Genomic DNA, 22,296 nt, shown 5'->3' on the forward strand with positions numbered 1-22,296 from the left:
GATAACAGATGACAAGCTTGAGACAGCAGCAAGGAAGCTTGGGGAATTATTTCTTTGCACTGTTTGGGCCCACCTCTCTGGATTGCGAGACAAAATAATATTATTCATGCAACTACATGGCCTACACAGAAGATTTCTATTTGGACAAAGCATTTCCAGTAGACACTCTAACACAAGGTTTCTAAATGGAGATTATGGAGTGGGTGTATGTTGGGAGTGGTTTTGACTGGGGTTTGGGGCCAGAATTGATACCTACACAAAATGTGGGCGGGAAGGTAGATTTCAAGGCCCTGTTGGCACCTGATGAGATTTTCTTACGCTGAATACAAATCTAGGTAAGAAGGAGGAAAGGCATTGTATTATTACCATATATGAGGGCTTACAAAAAAGACCAAATGTGTTTTTTATTTGAGCATTTATTTTTTTTTCCAAAGAAATCCATGCAAAGGGATAGAGAGAGGGAAAGTGAGAGAGGAGAGAGGAGAGAGAGAGAGAGAGAGAGAGAGAGAGAGAGAGAGAGAGAGAGAGAGAGAGAGAAACCATGTTCTAGCAGCCAAACATAGGAAAATAATTTGGCACGACTTGATTTTTTTTCTTTGTAAAAGGACAATCTATACTACCACTAAAATTTATGTTCCTCCTAAAGATACTATTTTGATTTCAAAAACATAACACATGGTTTGGCTTCTACTTAATGGATGGAGGAGATATATAAGATAAAAAAAATAGAAAAAAATTAAAAGGTGGTTCCTTTTATAGAGGAAGACCACGGGGTGCTGAAGGGCAGCACATGTGCTGTACACCAGGAAGTCAGTGCACCAGGAAGAAAAAGCACATCACATAGATTGTCAAGCTGGTTAGAACCTTCAGCGGGGAATGGCCATTCCCGAGGTTGTGAGAGGCAGCTATCTCATTGTCCTTCTGATTCACATGTTGCTTGCTTCCAGGAGCATCATCCACATCCAGATCATAAGCCAATTCTGTCAAAAATAAAGAAAAAATTTAAATACAGGATTACCAACAGTATCAGGTGTATACTACTCATGGCTCAAGCACTTGCCTAGATTGCTGAGATGCCCCAGCTTTGATGTCTTCCTTTTGTAGAAAGGAAATCTGCCAGGAGATGGGAGGAGATAGGGTGTCAGAGGGGAGGCAGAGGAAGGTGATGGCTAGATGGTGCTCCTTCCAGAGATCATACCAACAGGGAGTAAGCTGGCTGCTCGCCTCTCCACTGTGGCTCCACCCACACCGCAGGGTGCACGCTGGCCCTTTGCAACCTCTCCTCCCTGGCAATACTCTACTTTAAGGTCATCTTCACCAGATCCTACGAGTATCAGAATGTAAGGTGTGGTGTAGGTGACTACCTGTGTTCTTCTCAAGTGTATGTGTACTAATGGGGGAAGGCATGTTGTGGACTCCTGGGGCACCTTTCCTGGGCCCTGAACCCAATACAGATCTTCTCCTGGGAACCTTGTTTTAGAGTTAAGGATAGAATAGTTTGCCATTGAAAGGTGTTTTATCTTCCCCAAACATTTCTTCTTTCATCTATGTGGTCTTTTCATCCCCTCTAAAAATAACACCCACAAAAAAAGTCAAATTGACCTAATGTACAGGATTTAAACTGACACCAAGGAAATTAAGACTAGGGAGGGTCTAATGGGTAAGGATCTTCTTTCTTTGATTACCTGCCATTTATGATATCTTCATGATTCTGAAAAGAAATTGGGATATTGGAATTGGCCTAATGAGAAAGTCTCTCAGAAGGCAAATATAAGTAGAAAGTGGTTTGTTAGGGAATTTAAGATGGCTGGCCCTGGCTCATGGCTCTATTTCTTTCAAATTTGCTTTCCCAGATTTAGAGCTCAAATCTGTTCCCTTGGCTTTTCTAGACTCAGTTGCCAATGTTTCTATTTCAATAGTGAAGGTGATGTGATGTGAGTGATGCCACAAGCCAACTGTTCTGTGGCCAATAGAACCGGAAAGATCCCTTAGGGACACTGAGGTGCATAGCAATGGGCACAGAGGAAATGACTGGGATTCTACAGAGGAAAGGAAGGAAGAGCTCCTCTTAAAAGGAATGAAACAATAAGTCACAGGAAGAAATTGAGAGGGCTCAGCTGGTCCAGGATGCATGCAGAGCAGGGCCCATGACCAGGGCTGCTCCAAGGCTGGAATTGGTTAGAGCAGGCAGCATCGTCAAGGTGATCAAAGCTACGGGGTCTGATTACACAGGCTGCAATACTATTTTTCAATAAGGCTACTGTAGTTTATAATGCCATCAACAATGACTTACTGTGCCACAAATGAAAAAAAGATGTATTCAGCATATGATGATATCTCAAGGTTTCTTTAATTTGCAAGCTTTTGATTATTAATAGAGACCAGCTTTTTGTTTTAGTTTACTAATTATATTTCTCAATCTATAACAGTTCATATGCTTTGCCTTCTTATCTAATGTGTATTGATATTTTTCTTATTAATTTGAATATATATTTTATTGAATCCTTTGTCTATCTTATTCAATATATATTTTTCTCTTGTGTTAATTATAATTATTTTTCATTGCCATATAAAGAAATGATGTCATAACTTTTAATATATATGAATCTGACTACATTTTGCTCCTCTAGAGCTGAGAAAGTTTTTCTTCTCAATGCTTATAATCATTAAAATCAAATTTTCAAGGAAATCTTCTTTCCCAGGGAAAAGTCACTCAGTAAACTGTAATCTAGATTCTCTCTCCCTCTAAAATCATTGCTGATTTCTTCAGGGAAATCAGCATATGAAGAAAATAAAGAGAGAAAAAGAACAAAGAACAATCTTCTACTTGGAAAACAGACCTCTTTCTCTGAAAGGTGAACTGTGCAGAGTGCACAGAGAAAGCCGAGGTCAGCTGTCAGTCCACAAGGATAACACAGGCTTAGGCCATGATCAGATTTCACCAAAGTTGAGAACACATATGGCTGTATCTGTTGAAAGCCCTGCTTTGAGTCGCATGGCAACTTCTCAACTTAAATGAAGAGGGGTATTTTTAGGATTGACCTGAATGAGAGCACTCTCAGCATTGCTTTCAGATTCCTTTTCTGAATATTCTTGCCCAACATCAAGATGAAACAACATCTATTAATGTTGCCACTCAGCACTTACACAATTTATCTTGCTCTTCAAAGAATCCAGACACTAAACAGTTTTGTGTACTATAGTAGGGATGGGAAACCCAACAGTGATGTCAAGTCCAGTAGTTTCTAATTCTTTTTGCCACCAAAACCTCTTTTGTTGTTTCTTTCTTTTGGACCCCATATTTTGAAACGATAAAAATGACTACCAATTATCGAGGTCTCCTTGTGCGCCAGGTACTCTACTAACATGTGTTATCTCGTTTAATTTAACCTTCTCAACAATGTTATGAGGGAAGTATTATAATTCCCATTTTATGGATGAGGTAGCTCAAGCTCGGGTTACTTTTTTGCCCATACTAATACAGTGGGTGAGTTGCAGAGGTGCTATTTGAACGCAGGTCTGACTCAGAACCTCATATGAAGATACTACCATCCCTTTAAAAAGTTTGTATATCAAATGGGTTGCAGTGATTAAGTAGTAATAGATTCCTTCTTGAAAAACAAAAACAAAAACCTCGATCAGTGAAATACATACTGCCAAAGAGAAATTCTAAAAAGCATGAGAAAATCAGTGTTTCCACATTAAACCGATCACATCCTTAGGTAGCCTTATTAAACTTTGTGAAATACTGAGAAAAAAAAACACTGGGTTGGAGACCCTCTGTTGGGAATTATATCAGTTCTATTTCCCTGAAGAAATCAGTAATGATGGCCAGGGCCATTTGACACCCCATGCAGAAAGCTGGGCCAAGTCTTCTACCTCCAAAGGGCTCTCAGGAATATTCAGAATGAATATACATTTGGCAGTAGCAAATTTTTCCACCCAACTGCATAGCTGGATTTCTGGGATTTATATTGATGGGAATCCCAGCAAAAACACACTCTGAGCCTAGGCTGCCATCATGGAGATTAGAGATGAAGGGTACGGTTGAGCAGGACAAGGAAGCATTATGGGAGACAGAGGAAATGAGGTTTTGGTCAAAGACAAATATGGACACTCTGAAACAGGGGTAATATAATTCAATCTAATTCAACAAACTTAACAGTAGCCTACTATGTCCCAAGCATTAAGCTAGAAGTTTGGAGAAAGACTTAGTGTTTACCTTTAGGAATCCTACACTCTAGCATTCTAGCAATGGAAACAGGTCAATAGACAAACCAATTAGAGATACTTGGCAGAAAGTAGAAAGGGCTCAGATAAAGGCACAAGCAAAACACCATGGGGATAGAACGAAGAGATAAAAGTTCCAAATAGAATGATCTGGAAAGAGTTTTTAGAAAAATTGGGTTATAATCTACAGCATGAAGGATGGGAGGAACTATGGCAGGGCTGATGAAATGGTTATTCATTTTAGGCAGAGGGTTCTGCTTGAGCAAAATCACCAATATCAGGAATTGTAGGTAGGGCATACTCAGTAGGAATAAGTAGCCTCTATGGTGGGAGGGAACATAGAGTGTGCATTGTTGTGAAGGGTGTGTGTGTGTGTGTGTGTGTGTGTGTGTTTAGTGCTGGGTGGTGAATAAGGCAGAAGGGACAAATAACAGCCAAATCATGGCAGATTAGTAATGCTAAGACTATTGTGGGCAAGATGGGGCCATTGAAGGGTTTTAAGTAAGGAAAACACATAATCTGATTTGTGTTTTTAGAAAGATCATCATTAACAGTCTGAAGGACAGTGAAGAGACTTGTCAGACATCTTGTATTGGAAAAAAAGAAGTCTGTGGGAACAGTATCTGGGGATCAGCCAGTAGCAAACATAAATTTTTTACAAAAATCTACAAAGAAACCAAATCTACATTAAACCAAAACTTTCTCAGTTTGCTACAAACAAGATGTACTATGGGAATTACCATAAACAATTTTCTTTTAAATCATTCATATTTAATATTTATCAGTGATTTTTCATAAATTATCTTTGTTGTATTAGGTACATATTGTAAAATGCACATATATTTTTTTTTCTATCTTGTAGTCCATTGTCAGTTAGAACCTTTCAGGACAGCAAGGAGATTTTCACACTAAATCCAAAAATCTCTTTCTATTTGTAATCAGTTTAACTATGCCCAGAAGGTAGATCCAAGAATCTGTACTAATTACACACTCAGCCCTGACTTTCATTTGGCCCCTATGTCTTCTGTGTTGCAGACTAGATAAGCCCTCTAAAATAATCATCAGTCATCAAAGTCTGCAAGTTGTATTTAACATTTTTCTGCCTTTTCTGTTGGGCAAAGCACTAAGTGGGGAGCCCTCCACCCTTATTCAGTTTTCTGGTGGAGTTTCTGTGGAGGCTGCACCATCCTGCAAGTCTGGTGCCCTGGATGCCAGGCCTGGCTCAGCCATTGACTTACTATGTCACCTCTGGCAAGTCATTTCCCTCTCCTCTGAGCACCAGCCATCCCATCTGCTAAGTCAGGATGTTGGACTAGATGGACTCTAAATTTTCTTCTAGGTTTATCTCTCTCTGATTCCAAGGCTCCTGGGGCCTGGTGAAGGACACAGTTTGCTGTAGACTGCAATCATTTCTCTGTCCACAAAAGCCAAGATGGCTGCCTCCAGCGGAGCCTTCATCAATAAGTAGATTTAATCAGTTGCATCTCTTGGGATGTAAGTTTTCTTAGTGATCTTCATCAGTAACAAAGTTCTGAATCTTCTTTCTTCTTTAGCTGTTCTAATCTTGGAAAAGAGACTCTGGCAATAAATAAATCCATGCTGGACTGCTTTTATTTTCTTTAAACTCTGGCCTAATAACTTCCACTGAAGCCAATATACACAAAGCTCTGGAATACATCAAGCAGGCATGAACAGGCAGCTAAGGAAAACCTGTCATCCAGTAAGACAAGCCTTTGGGCCCTTACAAAGACATCAGGGTCTTGAGCATATAATAGGAAGCAAATGCTTGTGCTCTGTGATGGCACCAAGGATGGCAATGTGTTGCTTTAGGGATCTCACCCACACCAGCAGGCAGACTTCACAGGGCAGCCTGAAAGAAGAGCTGCTATCAGAATACCAAGGGAGAGAATGCTGCTCTTGAGCCAAACATGGGGGTTTCTTCCTTGCCAAGCTGTACCAGCAGATGGCTTCAATCTGGCCCTAATATAGCAACAGAGCAATACCACTATTCCTGTGTTTTGCATTTGCTGTGTGCAGTTGGCCCCCAAGACGTGAATATGAGAAACCTTCAATATATTGCTTGGCAGACCCCAGAGTTTGAAACTGGGGAAATCTCTGAAGATATCATATTCATTGCACTACTGCTCACTCTGCTGCCCATTCCTACATAAGCCCTGGGGCTCTGCCATTCACTTCTGAATCACAAACAGATCTTGGTTCCCTTGTCCTCTCCTCAACACAACCCTTCCTACCACATCAAACCCACCACCACCACTTTTGTGAACTTTCAGGTGTGAAATGACTACATGAAATTGAGAGCAGAGGAAAGTGACTTTGTTAATGACCTTTGAGTCTGGGAGGGGGGTCTAGATTTTCTTCTTCATAGATCAGATGAGGGGAGGGGGAACTGGCCCACCTGAGGACTCTGGTTTTTAATTAGTCTAATAGGTCTCCTTTTAGAATTGGCTAATTTTATAATGTGCCTTCCTGACAAACAAATGAGTTGCCAGTTTTGGATACTAAATGATTGCAAACCCTGGAAATAATACAATGGCTTCTCCTGGAAGAGGGCTGGGGCAGTGAGATGTCCACTTCATTGCTTACAGCTAATTGCAGCCTGCAAACAATCTTCACTTCCAACTATAGAATGACGAGAGAATACAATGGCTTTTCTCATTAGTATAGGCATGGCCTCTAGTATTTTAGGCCTCTGCAACTTGTTCTGGGGTTGCATCTTTAGGTTACACTGCAGTGGGCTGTGAGTACACAAAGCCATGGCATGCTTCTCCCTAGGGATTTGGAGTGGGGAAGTAAAATATTTTATACTAAAATATGCAAGGCCATATGATGGATTAAAAATGTACTATTTTCAAATTCATTTAAGACTTTATAAAATATTTCATGTCCACTAGGACCTTCAGGTTATATCCTAAAACCTCAGGAGCAGGTGTGCACTCTCACTCTTCACTGATGTATGGAAATATCTTAAAAGTACACTTAGGCAACTTGGGTCACTTCGGCTTTGTAAACTACCAAGCTGGATGTTCTAACTTGCAAATTCCTTAACGACTTAAGGTAGCCTTTTCTATGACACTTTCCTTGTCAAGAAGAGAACACTACAGCAAATGCCCTTATAACTGAGGCTTAGACTACTTAGCTGTTTTTTTTTTAATACAAAAGGATTTACAGGGGTTTCAACTGCTATGTTTCACTATTGCATTCAGCCACAAAGAAAGGAACAAACAAAAATATTACTTAATCCCCTTGAAAAAGAAATCTTTTTTACTGCAGAATCTTCTTATAATATGGGCCACTACTATACTTATTTAGGTACATCCTGAGTAAAGTCATATTCCCAGGAACAGAATAACTTCATCCTAGAAACCCTGACAGTAATGAGTGCCTGTGTAGGTAGGCGCTGGCTCTCCTACCTCAGCCCCAGAATTATTATCACTTTCCGCAGTAGTGTCATGATTATTCCTCTCATGCCTACAGATGCTTCTCACGTGAGGAGGCCTAACAGCTCCACAGGAATGATAGCTCATCCAAAGCCTTTACTTCCCACAACAGAGGTCACCTCATTCCCATGGAAAGCAATGGACTTGAGAGTTAATGAAATAGGAGGAGCTGGTGACAGAGACATTGTTCAGTTAGCGCCAGGGGAGAAGATGAAGAGAACAGGTTTAGAGAAGGCAAGGGAAGACAACATTTTAAAAAGGAGAAAGTTAGAATGGTAGAAATATTATAGAGAGGTCACAAAAAGTCAGGACTAGGAAGAAGCTACTGAACATGTCAATTAGAAGGTTATGGAAGATTCTTGAAAGTTTCAGTAGGGTGGTTAGGTCAAACCCAGATAGTACTGATTTGAGATGAAAGTGGGAACTGATGTGGAGTCACTGAATACTGATTAGTCTTTGGAGAAGTCTGAAAGTGAGTGAAATGGAGCACTGTCACCCTGACTATGCCTGAGGTATTGTGTCATTGCTATCAGTGTCATAACACCTAACTAGTCTGTAAAACCAAACTTTGTTAGAAGGTGCCATTCCAACTCAAGATGGCTTTTGGAAACGATATTTTTTGCTATCTTTGATGCATAAACAACCTAGACACAGGTACTTGGTACACCAATGTTTAAAGCTGATTATTCATAATAGCCAAAAGGTGAAAGAAACCCAAGTGTCCCATCAATAGATGAATGGATAAATAAAATGTGGTACATCCATACACTATAATATCATGCAGCCATAAAAAGGAATGAAATACTGAGACATGTAATAAGATATATAAACCTCGAAAACATGATGCTAAGTGAAAGAAGCCACTCACAAAACACCACAAAGTATGTGAATTCATTTATACAACATATAAGCAGGCAGAATAGGCAAATTTTGGAAATGGTGGTAATGGTTGTATAAAACTGTGAATGTAATTATGCCACTGAATTGTACACTTAATGGCTAAAATAGCAAATTTTATGTTATATATATTTTACCAGATTAAAAAACAACTATAAAGACCAAAAGATAATGGCATTCAGGGTACATTCCAGTTCCTAAGAATAGTACACTGCTACCCTGATATTTTGTAGAGGGGTGGGTATGTGTGAATATACCTGATACCAAAGCTCCACTCCAAAATCGTATGCTTTTGGTGCTTTGAAAGTCACGTTAATTCAATTATTTGGGACATTTAAGCTCTACTCTAGAATCATAGATATGGCTCCTCAATTGGGAATGGAGAATGAGGGCAATTTTTGTTAAGGATTTTTACCTGAGGCTATTTTAAGATAAATTTTTATACAACCTCAGAAAACATATTTACTTTTGTGACTCACACAAATGATGCCAAGCTGAAACTGTGTTTTAAAAAATCAATTAAAGAATACAGTTTGTCCTCATTACTTAAAAAAATGTTAATCGTTTAGATTCACATAGCTCTGTTTATAATATAAATTTCAGGCATGATGCAGCTACAGAGGTATGCATCATTGGGCTTTGAGAATGTTGAAAGAAGAAAATGCAAAAAGTCATTTGTTGTAGCCAAATAGAATTGCTGGTGAGGAGTCAGGGAAGTGGGAGAATGGTCTTACCATCCCTCAGAACCTAGGCTTCAAGATGCTCAATGAGAAGTTCTTTGATAGAATTTGGTGCAGGGCTTGAGATATACTTGGATGGGAAATCCAAAAGTCTGGTAATCTAGCATTTTTAATCAGCCATGGTGGGTCTTACAAAAAATGTGCCTGAGAACTAAAAGGCTTACAATGTCCCGGCAATGCCCAACAGCAAAGAAAATTACTAGTACAATATCCAGTACTGATCAAGTGGCTATTGTCCCTGAAAACACTCAGCTTGGGGGTGGGGACATTGAGGGCCAGAAATCAACAGCAGGCAGGTGTCCTCATAAATGAAAGATGAAATTTGTTCCTTAAAAACTCTCTAATTGTGAAATGCCTTCCTTATCATCAGTGGGATTTGAAGGAATTGAGACTACTTCCCATCAATTTACTTGAAAGAACACATTGTCATCCTGGCTCTATTTTCCTACTTTCTCTTTGGAACCGGTCTGTCAGTAAGTCTCCATCCTCACATTTATATAGGCATCATCTCCTCAGTCTTTGAATGCCAACCATTTCTCTTCCTTCTTTTAGCCTCTCTGTCTTCTTCCACTCTCCCCACAATCCTCAATGCCTATCTAGATAAGATACTCATTCCTCTCCAATGGCCCATTGCTGTCCAAGAAGAGGGCATGTTCTCTTTTGTGACAGCAGGAACAAGAGAACACTTCCTAAATCACATGTTGAATCACATTTTTCTCTTCCTCTGAATTCTTTGATGGCTCTCTACTGTATGTGGAATAACATCTTAATTCCTTAACATGGCATTCACAAGCTTCTCCATCTCATTTGCTTTCTAGTTTCAACTGAACATATATTTCTCCAAGTACCATATATTGTACTTGAGCCACCGTCTCATCCCATTCATCCTTTGCTGATAATGGCAAATACTCTGAAGTTATCCTGTTTTTCTTCATGCTCTGGTCTCTCCCTTCCTCCCTGCCCTGCTCTCTCTCTCACCTCATCTTAGATAATACCTCTTCCAGGAAGCCTACCCTTCTCACCTCAGTCCAAGTTAATCACTACCTTCTCTATTTATTGGATTGCATTTCTATTATAGCACCAATTTCAATGAATTAGTCATTGCTATGTTTCTCTCCTCAACTCAACTACCAGTCCATCAAAGTCTTATTCCTCACTACAGCTCTCCCACAGTACTTGCTTGGCTAGCACAGAAACTTAAAAACACGCTTGTTGACTGACTGAATGGATGCATGAATCAATGGCTGCACAAATGAATATATATCCCCAGTCTACTGAAAGTGTGCAGGTGAAGGGCTATGTCCTTAGCAGACACCCTTCTCAAAAAGTCTATCCTCATTAACTGATGGATTCCTTAGGTCCTACGGAGCTATGATGAAGCCAAGAGAAAGACAGGACAAATGATGGGGTGGCACAGGAAGCAAATGGCAGGGCTCAAACCCTGACCTCTAGATTCCAAAGCCCTTCTGACAATGGCCAGTTCTCATTATCCACAGCATCAGTTCACTGTGCTGAGTGTGGATGGAATCTACAAAGATTATTTGCTTATTCCCTTTTGCTGCCTGGAACTTGATGCCTTGCTATGTAAGCAGCTGACACATGTCGACATTCTGTGTACCATGCTGGGCAGGAAACAGGTGAGCAGGTTCTATTTATTTCTTATTTCAAACCTTCATGATTGGATTCTCATACCTTTGATCCCTGCCTTTGCCAATCTACCCATGCCTGGGCCACATTCTGCCCTTTCTATCGCCACTAATTCCCAAGTACAGGGGCTGCTGGTGATTGAAATTTCAGTGCCTGTCTCTGTGACATCAAAATATATCTTTGTTAATGAAGTCCATTGTTTGGCTATAATAGTACAAAGCAGTAAGACTTCAACCCCTGCAGTAACACATGCCAGCACCCTGTTCCCCCTGTAGAGGTCCATGGGATGACTGCCAGGAAAATACAATTACATGTTGGCACAGGAATAAATACAATTCCTTAACTTAAAAGTTCTGTGTTTTCATTTCTCCCCCTTTTTATTTCTCTATTCACTTCTTTTTCTGTTTCCATTGGTCTTTAAACTCATTTCCTGTGTCCAATTATTCTCTTCTGTCTAGTCGTTGCTCTACTAAACATTCTCTCCTGTCTCCACAGTGTTATTTTCCATATCCTTAGGCAAAGAGCAAGGTTGGAATCCTCTGATAGATTTTGAAACTTTAAAAATGCTTTTCTATTCCTCCCCACTTTGATCTAAACCTCTAAACTGGGTTCCATTTATTTTAGAAGAGGTTCTAGTATCTTTCCTTAATCTTCCACCAGTGTTTCCATTTCCTTACTGTTTACCTCTCAGCACCATTCCTGCTTCTCAGCTCGCATTCCCTCATCTTCCCCCTAGCTCCACAGATTGCTTTTGCTGGCACTGCCCAACCCCCTACACCTGCTCATGCCCACTTTGTTCAATTTCTCTTCTCTCATTCTCTATCGTATATTTTTCTTGCTACATAGCCATGCCATTTTAGCCACACTGTTGTTTGATGGTCTTGTCTTTCTCTTAAGGTGAAATGACTTGGACTTAAAAGAAATTTAAAAACTTTTGAATAATTAGTACAATCTGTACTAATCTGAAAATTGTGTAGACTGCCCCTAGGCCATGAAATCATTCTCCAGAGGTGGTCCATGAGCATTTTGACAGCCATTTGGTAGAGATATTGGTAAAGGGAACCAAACATAGAAGGAGGATGAAGGTGAATAGTTTCCAATGACCCTTCCAACCCTGAGATTCTAGGATTTCATTCACGTCCTTAGAGGTCTTATGGCAGGAATGAAGGGTAAAGGGACAGGGTTCAAGTGGCCTTTGCATTCCCGCTTTGACATAGACACTGTATGGAGAGGAATCTAAATAGACTGGTTTTGGATTGTCTCTCAAAGAAAGGGATCAGTGTCTTTCGTGGACCATGACTAGCTTAGAGAGGAGGGCTTTAAGTTTGCCAAGGAGTTATCAATCAAGACATAATTTTAAGGGAGTAAGTACTAACCTGCCTGAGGTGGGGAGAAAGAATCTCATAATCTGTCCGGCTTTTTAAAGTAAGGGTTAAGTCTCAAAAATCATGTGTCTCTCAGGCAGTGCGAAATATGCAGACATGGTATGGATGATCATATGAGGACACTGACTACATAGAAGGTGGAGCAACCAAATTAGAAATTGTATCAAATTTCTTCCTACCAATAGGAAACAATTAGCAGTAATCACTGGTGATAGGCATCTAGCTCAATTCAGCCACATAATGGTATCACTCAGAACCCAGAGGAAAAAAAGAAGAGGTGGCATCAGAGAGAGAAAATTCATTACGGGAACATGATTAGGACATAAGTTGCGAGGAACCAAGGAGAAGGTAACTGAGGAGAAAAAGCTGGACAATCCTCATACAAACAGCTCTATGGGCATTAGAACAAAATAAGCAAGTTCAAAGGGAGGTCAAGAAAGGTAAAAAGATGCCAAGTGGCCCAGCCCATGTCTATAAAGATATAAAAGAGAAAAAGGAAAATTATACTACAAAGAGTAGCAGCCAGATCACTAAGGAATATAAAAACCAGCAGAAAGATAGTGGACCCAAATAAAAAGAAGATGCAATTGGCATGAAATGAATACTTTAATCAAGTAGGGTCAAGGGCAGCCTTGGTTCCTTCTAAGAAGGGGCAGGAGTTTTCCATATTGTTTTCACCTGTCTACAGAACACATCGAATGTGCCTGTAAACCAAGACACATACAGCTAAGCTTATTGTTGGCCAAGTCAAATTAAGAAGTGAAATGGTCGAGAAGAACAAGGCATCATACTATAAGCATAACAGAGGTATCAGAAAATGAATGATGAGATTTCAGAGTGAAAAGGCTTTGCAAGGCCAATAAAGAAGCTATTTAATTAAATACATTAAGATGTAATCATTAACAACAAAACAGATCAAAACTAGGGCCTTACAACCTGGCACCCTAAACTTCTAGATGTATATGCTAAATACTACTACTACTACTACTACTACTACTACTACTACTACTACTACTACTACTAATGCAATTATTCTGCAATTAATCACAGGAAGACAGGAAATAGGGTGGTAATATTCATTGTTTGTTGAAAAGAAAATCAAACATATAAAGTAGTTTTTGATACTGCAAGGGAGTGGGGAGGATCAGAATGTGGTACCACATTCATATGCTTCGTGTCACTTTATTTCTTGGGGCTTTCTCTCACCATTAGAAAGAGATAAGACTAGAGAGTTCCCCTTGGAATCATAGTTTGCCTCAAACTGAATTCCAATGGATTTTTTTTTATTTCTACTCTATAATAAACTTTACTGAGGTATAATTTGAATACCATAAAATTCATCCATTCCAAGCAAGTTTCAATTGTACAATTAAATGATTTTTAGTACATTTAGCGAGGTGTGCAATGATCATCAATTTTAGAACATTTTCATCAGCTCAGTACCCAATAAGATCCCTCATGCCAGTTTATAGGTAACCCCTCTCTGCAGCTTCCAATACTGTTGGCCACTTTGTCATAAAATTTGGTGTCTCCCTTACTTTCTGACATAGCTTCCTCCCGGGCACCCCCTCTGCCTCTCTGATTATTCTCATAATAATTCTATTTCCTTTGCAGGCTGATTTTCTTAAAGATGAGCGTTCTCCCATTTCTCCATTGGCCCTCCACTTGTCACTTTACAAGTCTTCTTTAATGCTCCAGTCTGTGCCACTGGTTTTATCTAGCGCTGAGGATTTCTCAATTTGCTCAGTAGTGAATGCCTCTACCTTGCCATCTAGTTGCCCCAGCCAGAAGTCTGAAAATCACCCTAGATTCCTCTTCCTTTTTCATCCTCCAGGCCTAATTAATTATAGCATCCTGTAAATTCCGTTTCCTTAATATTTTGTAAATTCTCCTTTCCATGGCCATTGTTTGCTACTGCTACTATTTAGATTATGTTCTCATCTTTCTCACCTGGAGGAATTCCAACAGTCTCCCAGTCTTGTCCTCCAATATACCATCATTCTCACATTTTAGAGCCCTTTTATTTTGTTAATTTAATCACTCAATTTAATCACACATGAATATATTCTTGAAGGTAAAGAGTCAAACAATACCTTAGCACAGAGAGAAAAAAAAGAGCCCCTTCTTTAACCTTCTCCCTGGACAACTCCCCAGGGGTAATTACTGGTAAATGTATTTTCTATGCATATGCATATGATACAATGTTTTGGAAATATTTGCATGTTAATATATGTAAAACTGTCTCATTCCTTTTAATCCTTGCAAGAAATTCCATAGTATGAGTATAGCAGTTAGCCATTTCCTCTTTGATAGGCATTTAGTTTATTTCTAATTTCTCCCTGGCACAAACAATGCTGTAGTGAACATTCTCTGACATATACCTCTAGATTTGTGGTGTATTTCTATGGGGTATATTCTTAGAATAACTCTGGCATGTAGGAATGGGGGCCGCATGAGAGATAAATTGCTGGATAGTAGGACAGAAGGTGAGAAGATGCACTGGAGAAGGTTGGGAGAGAAAGGAGATTTTAAATAAAGATGATGTACAGGATCTCAAGGAACCAGGATAATATTAAGGAGTCTTTGGGAAAAATTAATCTTATAATATTGTCACCCTAATCTGACAACTATTAAAACAAAGCAAAACAAAACAAAATAAAACAAAACAACTAATGATTCATTTAAAACAAACTGTATTTCCAAGCTATGACAAATCTGCCTGGATACAATTGCCATAGAAGATGACCTGGGAGTCAAAGTGACCCGCTGCTAAATATCATTGGGTAATAGAGTGCTTTCATCAAGAAAATCAGTATTACATTAAACTATATAAATCAGATTGTGAAGGAAATCTTAGTACATAACATAAGCTGTTGCTATGGTCTTTAGTTGTACCCACTTTACTATTGATTTTCATTTTTATATTCACAATTTTATTTTGAAGGACATTGAGAATACTTCTCAGACAAGAGAATCCAAGTCATAAAGGAGGTGGAAAACATGACTTTTGAGGAAGTGCTAAAGGAAATATAATTGTCTAGTGACCTTTGATTCATTTCCAAAAGTGGTAAAATTTGTTCCGGAGACCCACATGTCCAAAAATGTTTAATGGCAGTAATGAGTTCATTGCTTGGCCTGCGAATCCACAGCTGCAAAAGCAGCAAGCAACAATGTTAAGTGAAAATCAAAATGAGCAAACTATAATTAGGTATGCAATGTCACCAGAGAAAGCAATTTAACTAAAGGGATTACCACAATTAAAGATGCATTATTCTTAAACAGAGATTATTTTCTTTAATTGATTTGTCTGAATCAGTTCTCCCTATGTCATGCAGAATTACAGTCAGAAAGCAATTTCTATTGGGTTTTTAATTTATCTTCCAAGAGATTAGAGGAAGTAAGTCAAGCTTCTCCAGGCACTATAATTTCTTCACAAATGGAAGAAGTATTAACAGAGGGCTATCCAGACACATTACAGTTTAGGTCACCTGGGGGAGAAATCTGAAGCCCCCTTTTGACTAACAAGGTAAGTCATCCTCAAATCTTTTTTTTTCCTTAGTATTAAGCTTAAAACCAAATTTAGGAGGCCTCCTTTTCACCTTGTTTTTTTTTTGTTTGTTTGTTTCACCTTTCTCATGCCCCAGCTAGCCAGCAGGCACCATTTAGAGTCCCTGATAACAGAATGAGGCAGCATTCTTCACCTCCAGTCTCTCATCCTGCCTTCTTTACCTGGAACTACATTTTTCTCATTTCCTCTATAGCTTCTTTCCATAAAACTTCTTAGAACCCTGGCCATTTTCAGAGTAACTTTGGGGAACTAGAATTAAAATGTGTCAAATTCTGGGTCTTTTATCTTTGTTATCACTACCTGAATGCTCCTAAAACATTGGTTTAAATGTATTATTATGAATAACTCCTTGAAGTGGATGAATGGTGATGCTGTGGCCACAGTTGAATGAAAGAGTTAAAACAATGTCATTAATTAATTAAACACTTGCTGAGTGCTAGGAACATTTATTGCTGTATAGTAAGTCCTCACCTAACATCGTCAATAGGTTCTGCGACTTTTAAGTGAAATGATGTATAAGAAAACCAATTTTACTATAGGTCAATTGATATAAATAAGAATTAAGTTCCTATAGCATCTCATTAATGTTATAATGAAACAACATTATTTGAGAACCTACTGGGTACTGGGCAGGCCAGGCACTGCGGATATAGGAGAAGACATGGAGCCTGCCCTCAAGGAGCTTTCCATCTAGCAGGAGACAGACACATGGTATGTCAGGAGGGGCAGCAATGAACATGAATTGGGCACCTGTTGTTTTCTAGACACTGTACCAGAGATACAGGTGAGGAAAACTCAGTTTTTGATCTCCAGGAGCTCTGTCCTGTCAGGAAGATGAAATGAGGATAAAAATAACTGTATCCAAGTTAGAACGCGATAAGTGCCACAAAAGAGGCACAAACCAAGTGTTAAGAGAATTCTGAGCAAGGACATATCCTGTTGAGTGTTCTGAGAAGGGAAACCTGGAAAGCCTGATCCACAGGCCTTAAACACTCTGCCCTTAAGCAGAGAATACTTTGTTATTTAGAACCAAAGTTGCAAAACTTCTCAAGTGAGATAAGATATGTAAATATTATTTGTTACCTTAATGTGCTCCACAAGCATGTTGCTTGTTATTTGAGAAAACCATTAATATTAGATCTTTCTCTAGAGAACTACTGCTCTGAAACCTAAGTGAATCTCTCAAACTGCATATTACCCTTACCCCCTTTTCATGTCCATTCTCTCTCTCTCTTTCTCTCTCTCTCTCTCTCTCTCTCTCTCTCTCTCTCTCTCTGTTTCTGTCTCTCTGTCTCTCTCTCTCTCTCTCTTTCATCTTTATTGTTTGGTGATCCAAAATGTTCAGGGAAGAATCTTGTGCTTCGGTCTCCTTCACTGACAAGAAACCCAAGTCAATAACACAGGGCCAGATGTGCATAAGGTATGGATTGCCAGTCATGCCCTGTCAGCCACAGGTTCGCTATCACTGCACTCAGAGAGATTTCCAACACACTGCCTCACTGGTGTTCATTGTATCTGAGCACAGGCACAGTGGGGTGCAGCTGCTCTTCAAATGAAACCCTAAACCCTTTCAAACACTCAGCAATCTTTCTACTTTTTCAGCTTATGAGGCTCCAAAGATTTCCCTCTGTACATTTGTCTAGCATGATGGGAGATACCAGTTTAGTCAAGAAATTTAGGAAAATAGTTTTTAAATGTAGACTCCTTTAAAAAGGAGTGCTTTCTCCTCTGGAGTTTTTGCCATTACCTATATGTCAGTTCATTTGCACATTTTATGAACCGAAAAGTAAACGTATTCCCACTTAAAAACAAATGAATTTGGATGGGTTACCTCGCCAGTCCTGATTATTGACATGGTGACAATTAAAAGCCAGATAGAGATGATGAAAAAAGTCAGAGGCAATGAGACAAGGGAGTGACAAATCCTGTATCTCATATTCTCATTCTTGCTTAAAGAAAAAAAAGTAAATTTACTTAAACAATGTAGGATATAACTTATTGAAGAAGTAAAGACATATACTACTTTCCAAAGAGTTTATGACTGAGAGGTACCACAGTGCTAGCCATGATCACCATCCAGGCCCTCACTACCTTTCCCCTATTGCCTTGTTTAAAATACCAACTCACCTTGGGTGAGAAGCACATTGGTACTGTAGTTATGGGAAGGTTTCATCTGGTAGATTGGTAAACAGAGGCTATCAGCTTGAATTACTGAAATTAGCAAGGCTAATGCAATGTCACTATTCAAAACTGTGCCAATTTGGAATTTCTTAATGGCCTCAGGAGAGGGAGTCTTTATACATCCTACAATCTCTCTTCATTCTTACCTAAATTCCTTCTCATAGATGTTATGAATGGCCTGTTTTGTAGCCAACACAAACTTTGTCCAGTAAAATAATGTAAGGAACTCAGAATGAAAAGAGATTAGCTGTTCCTGGCTCCTGTTATTTTAAAGCAGAAATAACTTTGGCTTCTACTGATTCATAGACAAAGCTTGAAATGCAAAGCATGCTCAACTCTAGATTCAGCATGAAAAGGACTTTAAAATATGCCCAAGTGCAAGTAATGGACTTATTAAAGAGAAGAAAAGAGGCACTTTTCACACACTCCCAAGCTCTTTAGTCCTGTCATATCAGTAATCTTGCTTAAGAATTTCACTCTATTTACATTTTTCTCCTTTTAAATATCTTCAGGACTCATAGGGCATCAAATATTGAAGACTGTAAGACATTAATTTATTTATGTTAATTATGTGGAAGGCATGTAAAGTGCACAAGTGATAGAACTTGGAGCACTTGCAACGATTTCAATAGGAATTAAAAATCAGTTCTGTAGTTTTAATTGAACACCTGATAATTTAGCAGTACAGATATTTTGGGAAGCAAACTTCAAGTATCTTCTTTCAACTGTTTTTGGCATTGTACCAGAACAAGTGCATTTTCCATTAGGAAATTTAGTTTATATTTGATGACACAAGTATGAACTGCAGCATTTGGGTGATTATGGAAATATTTATAAAATCATAACATAGAAGGCTTTCAAGCCACAGTATATAAAGCACATAGCTCTAAAATATACACATGCACAAACATAGAGGATTCCTATTTCAATTTTAAGAGAACTTGAAAGAAAGAGAATAGAGCCTGAAAAACTTTGGGGCATCTTTGAATATTTGTGGGAAATCAAAAAGGCGATGGAGTCATGGGACTCTTTCCAAGCAGGATTAAAGTAAGGAGGCAGCCTGGTTCAGTTCCTCTCAGAGGTTTTAGGTTCAAATCTTGATTTTCCCCAAGATTAAGATCAATTACTTAATGTCTGTGCCTCAGTCTCCATTTGTAATATACTTAATGTAGTAAAGTAGGACTTAGATAGGATTTGCATAGATGCTAGTCTGTTTCCATAGGATTAGTCAGAAGCTGGAATTATTGCCAGGAAACCATGGTGGGAATGTTAGGATCTGGAAGGGCAGCTAGAGAGACTGAGTATCCCAGGCTCCCAGGCCTCATTTTCCCAAGTTCATCACCTACTAGCTATATGACCAAAGTCCTTTAAATCTGAGGTTTTACTTGCTAATACGCAAAACTGTGATGATCCCACTGCCTTCACAGGACTATAGAAAGAACTGAAATAATGCCTATGTCCCAATCTGTGGAACAAAGAGAGGGAAATGTTCAGGAATAGGGAGAAAGAAAAAGGACATATGAAATATGTTTCTATCCCTGAATAGAAATAGGGGAGAATTATGCAAGGCTGAGTTTGGGTGTATTTAAACTTTGTTTAGGAACCAATAAATAGAGCTAGGCTACAAGATTCCAAAACATTTGGAGGAAAAATAAAAGGAAAGCTGGCTATCTAATGCTATAAAAACAAGACAAAATAATTGTTTTGTTGAATTCAACTTCCTTTTTTAGAAAGTCAATCCAACCAGAAGGAAGGAGGAAAATTTAAAAAAAAATGTTAAAAAAATTATATATATATATATATGTGTGTGTGTGTGTGTCTATATCTATATCTATATCTATATCTATATATATAAAATGAAAAATAATAATAAATAAACTGGCATTGAGAAAGTCAATCCAACAGTTAGATTGAGTTTGAATATGCAATTAGTTGTACTTAGCATTAGAAATAATTCAATTTATAATCTTTGCTCAATGAGAATACAAAGAGACCATTACAGGTAACAGTTAAAAGACATAAACCGTTTTCTTATAAAAAGTACCAAAAACTACTCTGAAATACCAAATCCTAGATTTTCAGATATATATCAAGTTGTCCCTTCTGAAAGCTTTATTACTTATGAAAACCAACAAGCTAGCACATCAGGCATTTTTGAAATACAGTTCAAAGACTTGCCTTTTCTATTTGAGGCAATTCAGTCTACTTGGCTCTCCACTTTCTGACAAGGTTTCCCAAAATGTTATTCCTCTATAGCCGGGACCGTGGGCCCACGCATCCATGAGTATTTTATTTAGGTAGGCTCAACCTTATTTACTATTTCCTCTGTGTGTACCCAGGCCATTTTTAAAGATATGGTGCTCTTCTGTTTTGGCTCTCTGACAAGATAGGGGTGGGGCTCTGGCCAACCATTTCAACCAGGTTTTATTTTCCATTCCCACACTACTACTAGAAGTACTTTGGAGAAGAGTATGCTGGAGAGGTTAGGCCAAGTCCAAATTATAAATTCATAACCTAGTAGAGGAGTTAAGGAGCTTAAAGGGATCCTAGGATCAGCTCTGGGATTTTGGCCCACTCTAGAGTGACCTGCCATTGTTAGTTTGGTTTGGGCCCATTTATCAACCTCGAACTCTGCTACCAGTCCATCAGCTTCTTAGGATAGATGGATGCACAGAAGCAATAGGGGTCTGTAGCTACCAGGAAATCTGATAGCCCCATGGTTGCTACCTAGGACAAAATTGAGAAGACAAGTGCACCTTTGTTCCCCTCTTAATGTCATCTGCATTGTAGTCCTTCCTTATCCCCTCAAGAGATTTGTTGACTCTATGCTATCTTGTAGCTGACCAGGGTAACCTTGTTAGGGTGGCAATGCTCGATCAGTGCCCAATTCTTTCAACATGTCTCTATCCCTCATCAAAATATAACAGTCCCATACCCCGTTTCTGCAGGGCCGAATGCTTTGTTTAAGTGGCCATGGATGGCCAATGAGCACATAAGAGATCTCGTCCCTTTCCAATGATTCATACTGTGTACACCCTAGGAGTACAAAGTAGTTCCCAAAAGAAGCCAGAGTAGTATAATGGAGCCAGAAAACACAGCTGTTAATATTGGTTCTACTACATACCAACTTTGATTTGGGGCAAGTTACAGAACTTCTCTGAGCCATAGTGTCCTCATCTGTAAGGCAGGGTTGCTGTGAGGATGTCGTGAAAGCATTTAGCATGGTGTCTGGCACATAGTAGGTGCCCAATAAATGTAAGCATGCCATGAAAAAGTAAATAGGGATAGAGATTCCTGACCTCCCTAGGACCTCAAGACGTAAAAGGCCTTTCAAAATCTTAGGTACTTCAATTGTGCATTCCAACGACCCAAAGCTTATAGGGAACTTTAATTCTTGTACAGATTTTAATCTTTCTAAAGTAATAATTGACAAATTCTTTTTTCTCCCAAGGATTCTTTTGGCAGAACCAATACAAATATGTTAGTAACACAAACTACAAAAAGAATAGAAGATGAACAATCAATATAACCACTATGAAAATATCAGGCAGATGCTCTTCTTTCAACTGGTTTAAAGTTGCTAAGTTTTCATGCTAGTGTCTCCTTTTTAAACAAATATGTTGCTGCAGATGGTTTATATCCTTTCCATTAAACTGTGGGATTTCACATGTATGGGAGGTGCTAGGCAAAGATGTAGAAACTGTAACATCTTTAATACCCCAGTATAGTACAGTCAAGCTTTTCCAACATCCACCACTCCATGTCCTTCCAATCTCCACTCCATGCTCCACTCCTGACCCCTACAGTAGCCTTGCAGGGATAAATGAAAGTATACCTTTGTAGCAGTTGTCACATCTCTGCTCAAAAGTCACTAGGGTCTCACCACTGTTCACAAGATTAAATCCAAACTCTTTGGTTCTTTTGTATCTTCCTTCCTCCTAGAGAGCAGGTACTGTCATACATAGCCTCTTTATCTTCATTGTGCCTAACATTGTGCTAGGTACAAAGGAGGTGCTCAGTAAAAATTTGTGACTTGAGCTAAAATAACTGGCTGAGTTGAATTCTCTCTCTGAGAGTACCTTTTCTTCACTCCTCATGCCCTCCCAAGTTAATGGAGATGAGGAAACTTTCCCAAGCCATCAATAGGGCTTCCCCAGTTATGCTATCTGTACACTAACCAGGGAGGAACT

General features: G+C 39.0%; 1 protein-coding gene across 1 annotated transcript in view; it reads right to left on the bottom strand.

Moving 5' to 3' along the window:
* Window positions 1-502: 502 nt before the first annotated feature.
* Window positions 503-22,296, bottom strand: part of GPC3 (glypican 3) — a 409,732-nt gene continuing 387,938 nt past the window's right edge. The window contains exon 8 of the mRNA XM_036227265.1: window positions 503-980. Within this exon, the coding sequence (XP_036083158.1) occupies window positions 811-980 (170 nt within the window). The 3' untranslated portion in view covers window positions 503-810. The remainder of the gene's footprint in view (window positions 981-22,296) is intronic.

The sequence above is a fragment of the Rousettus aegyptiacus genome, unplaced genomic scaffold (assembly GCF_014176215.1).
Source record: "Rousettus aegyptiacus isolate mRouAeg1 unplaced genomic scaffold, mRouAeg1.p scaffold_m13_p_9, whole genome shotgun sequence".
Taxonomy (NCBI): Eukaryota; Metazoa; Chordata; class Mammalia; order Chiroptera; family Pteropodidae; genus Rousettus; species Rousettus aegyptiacus.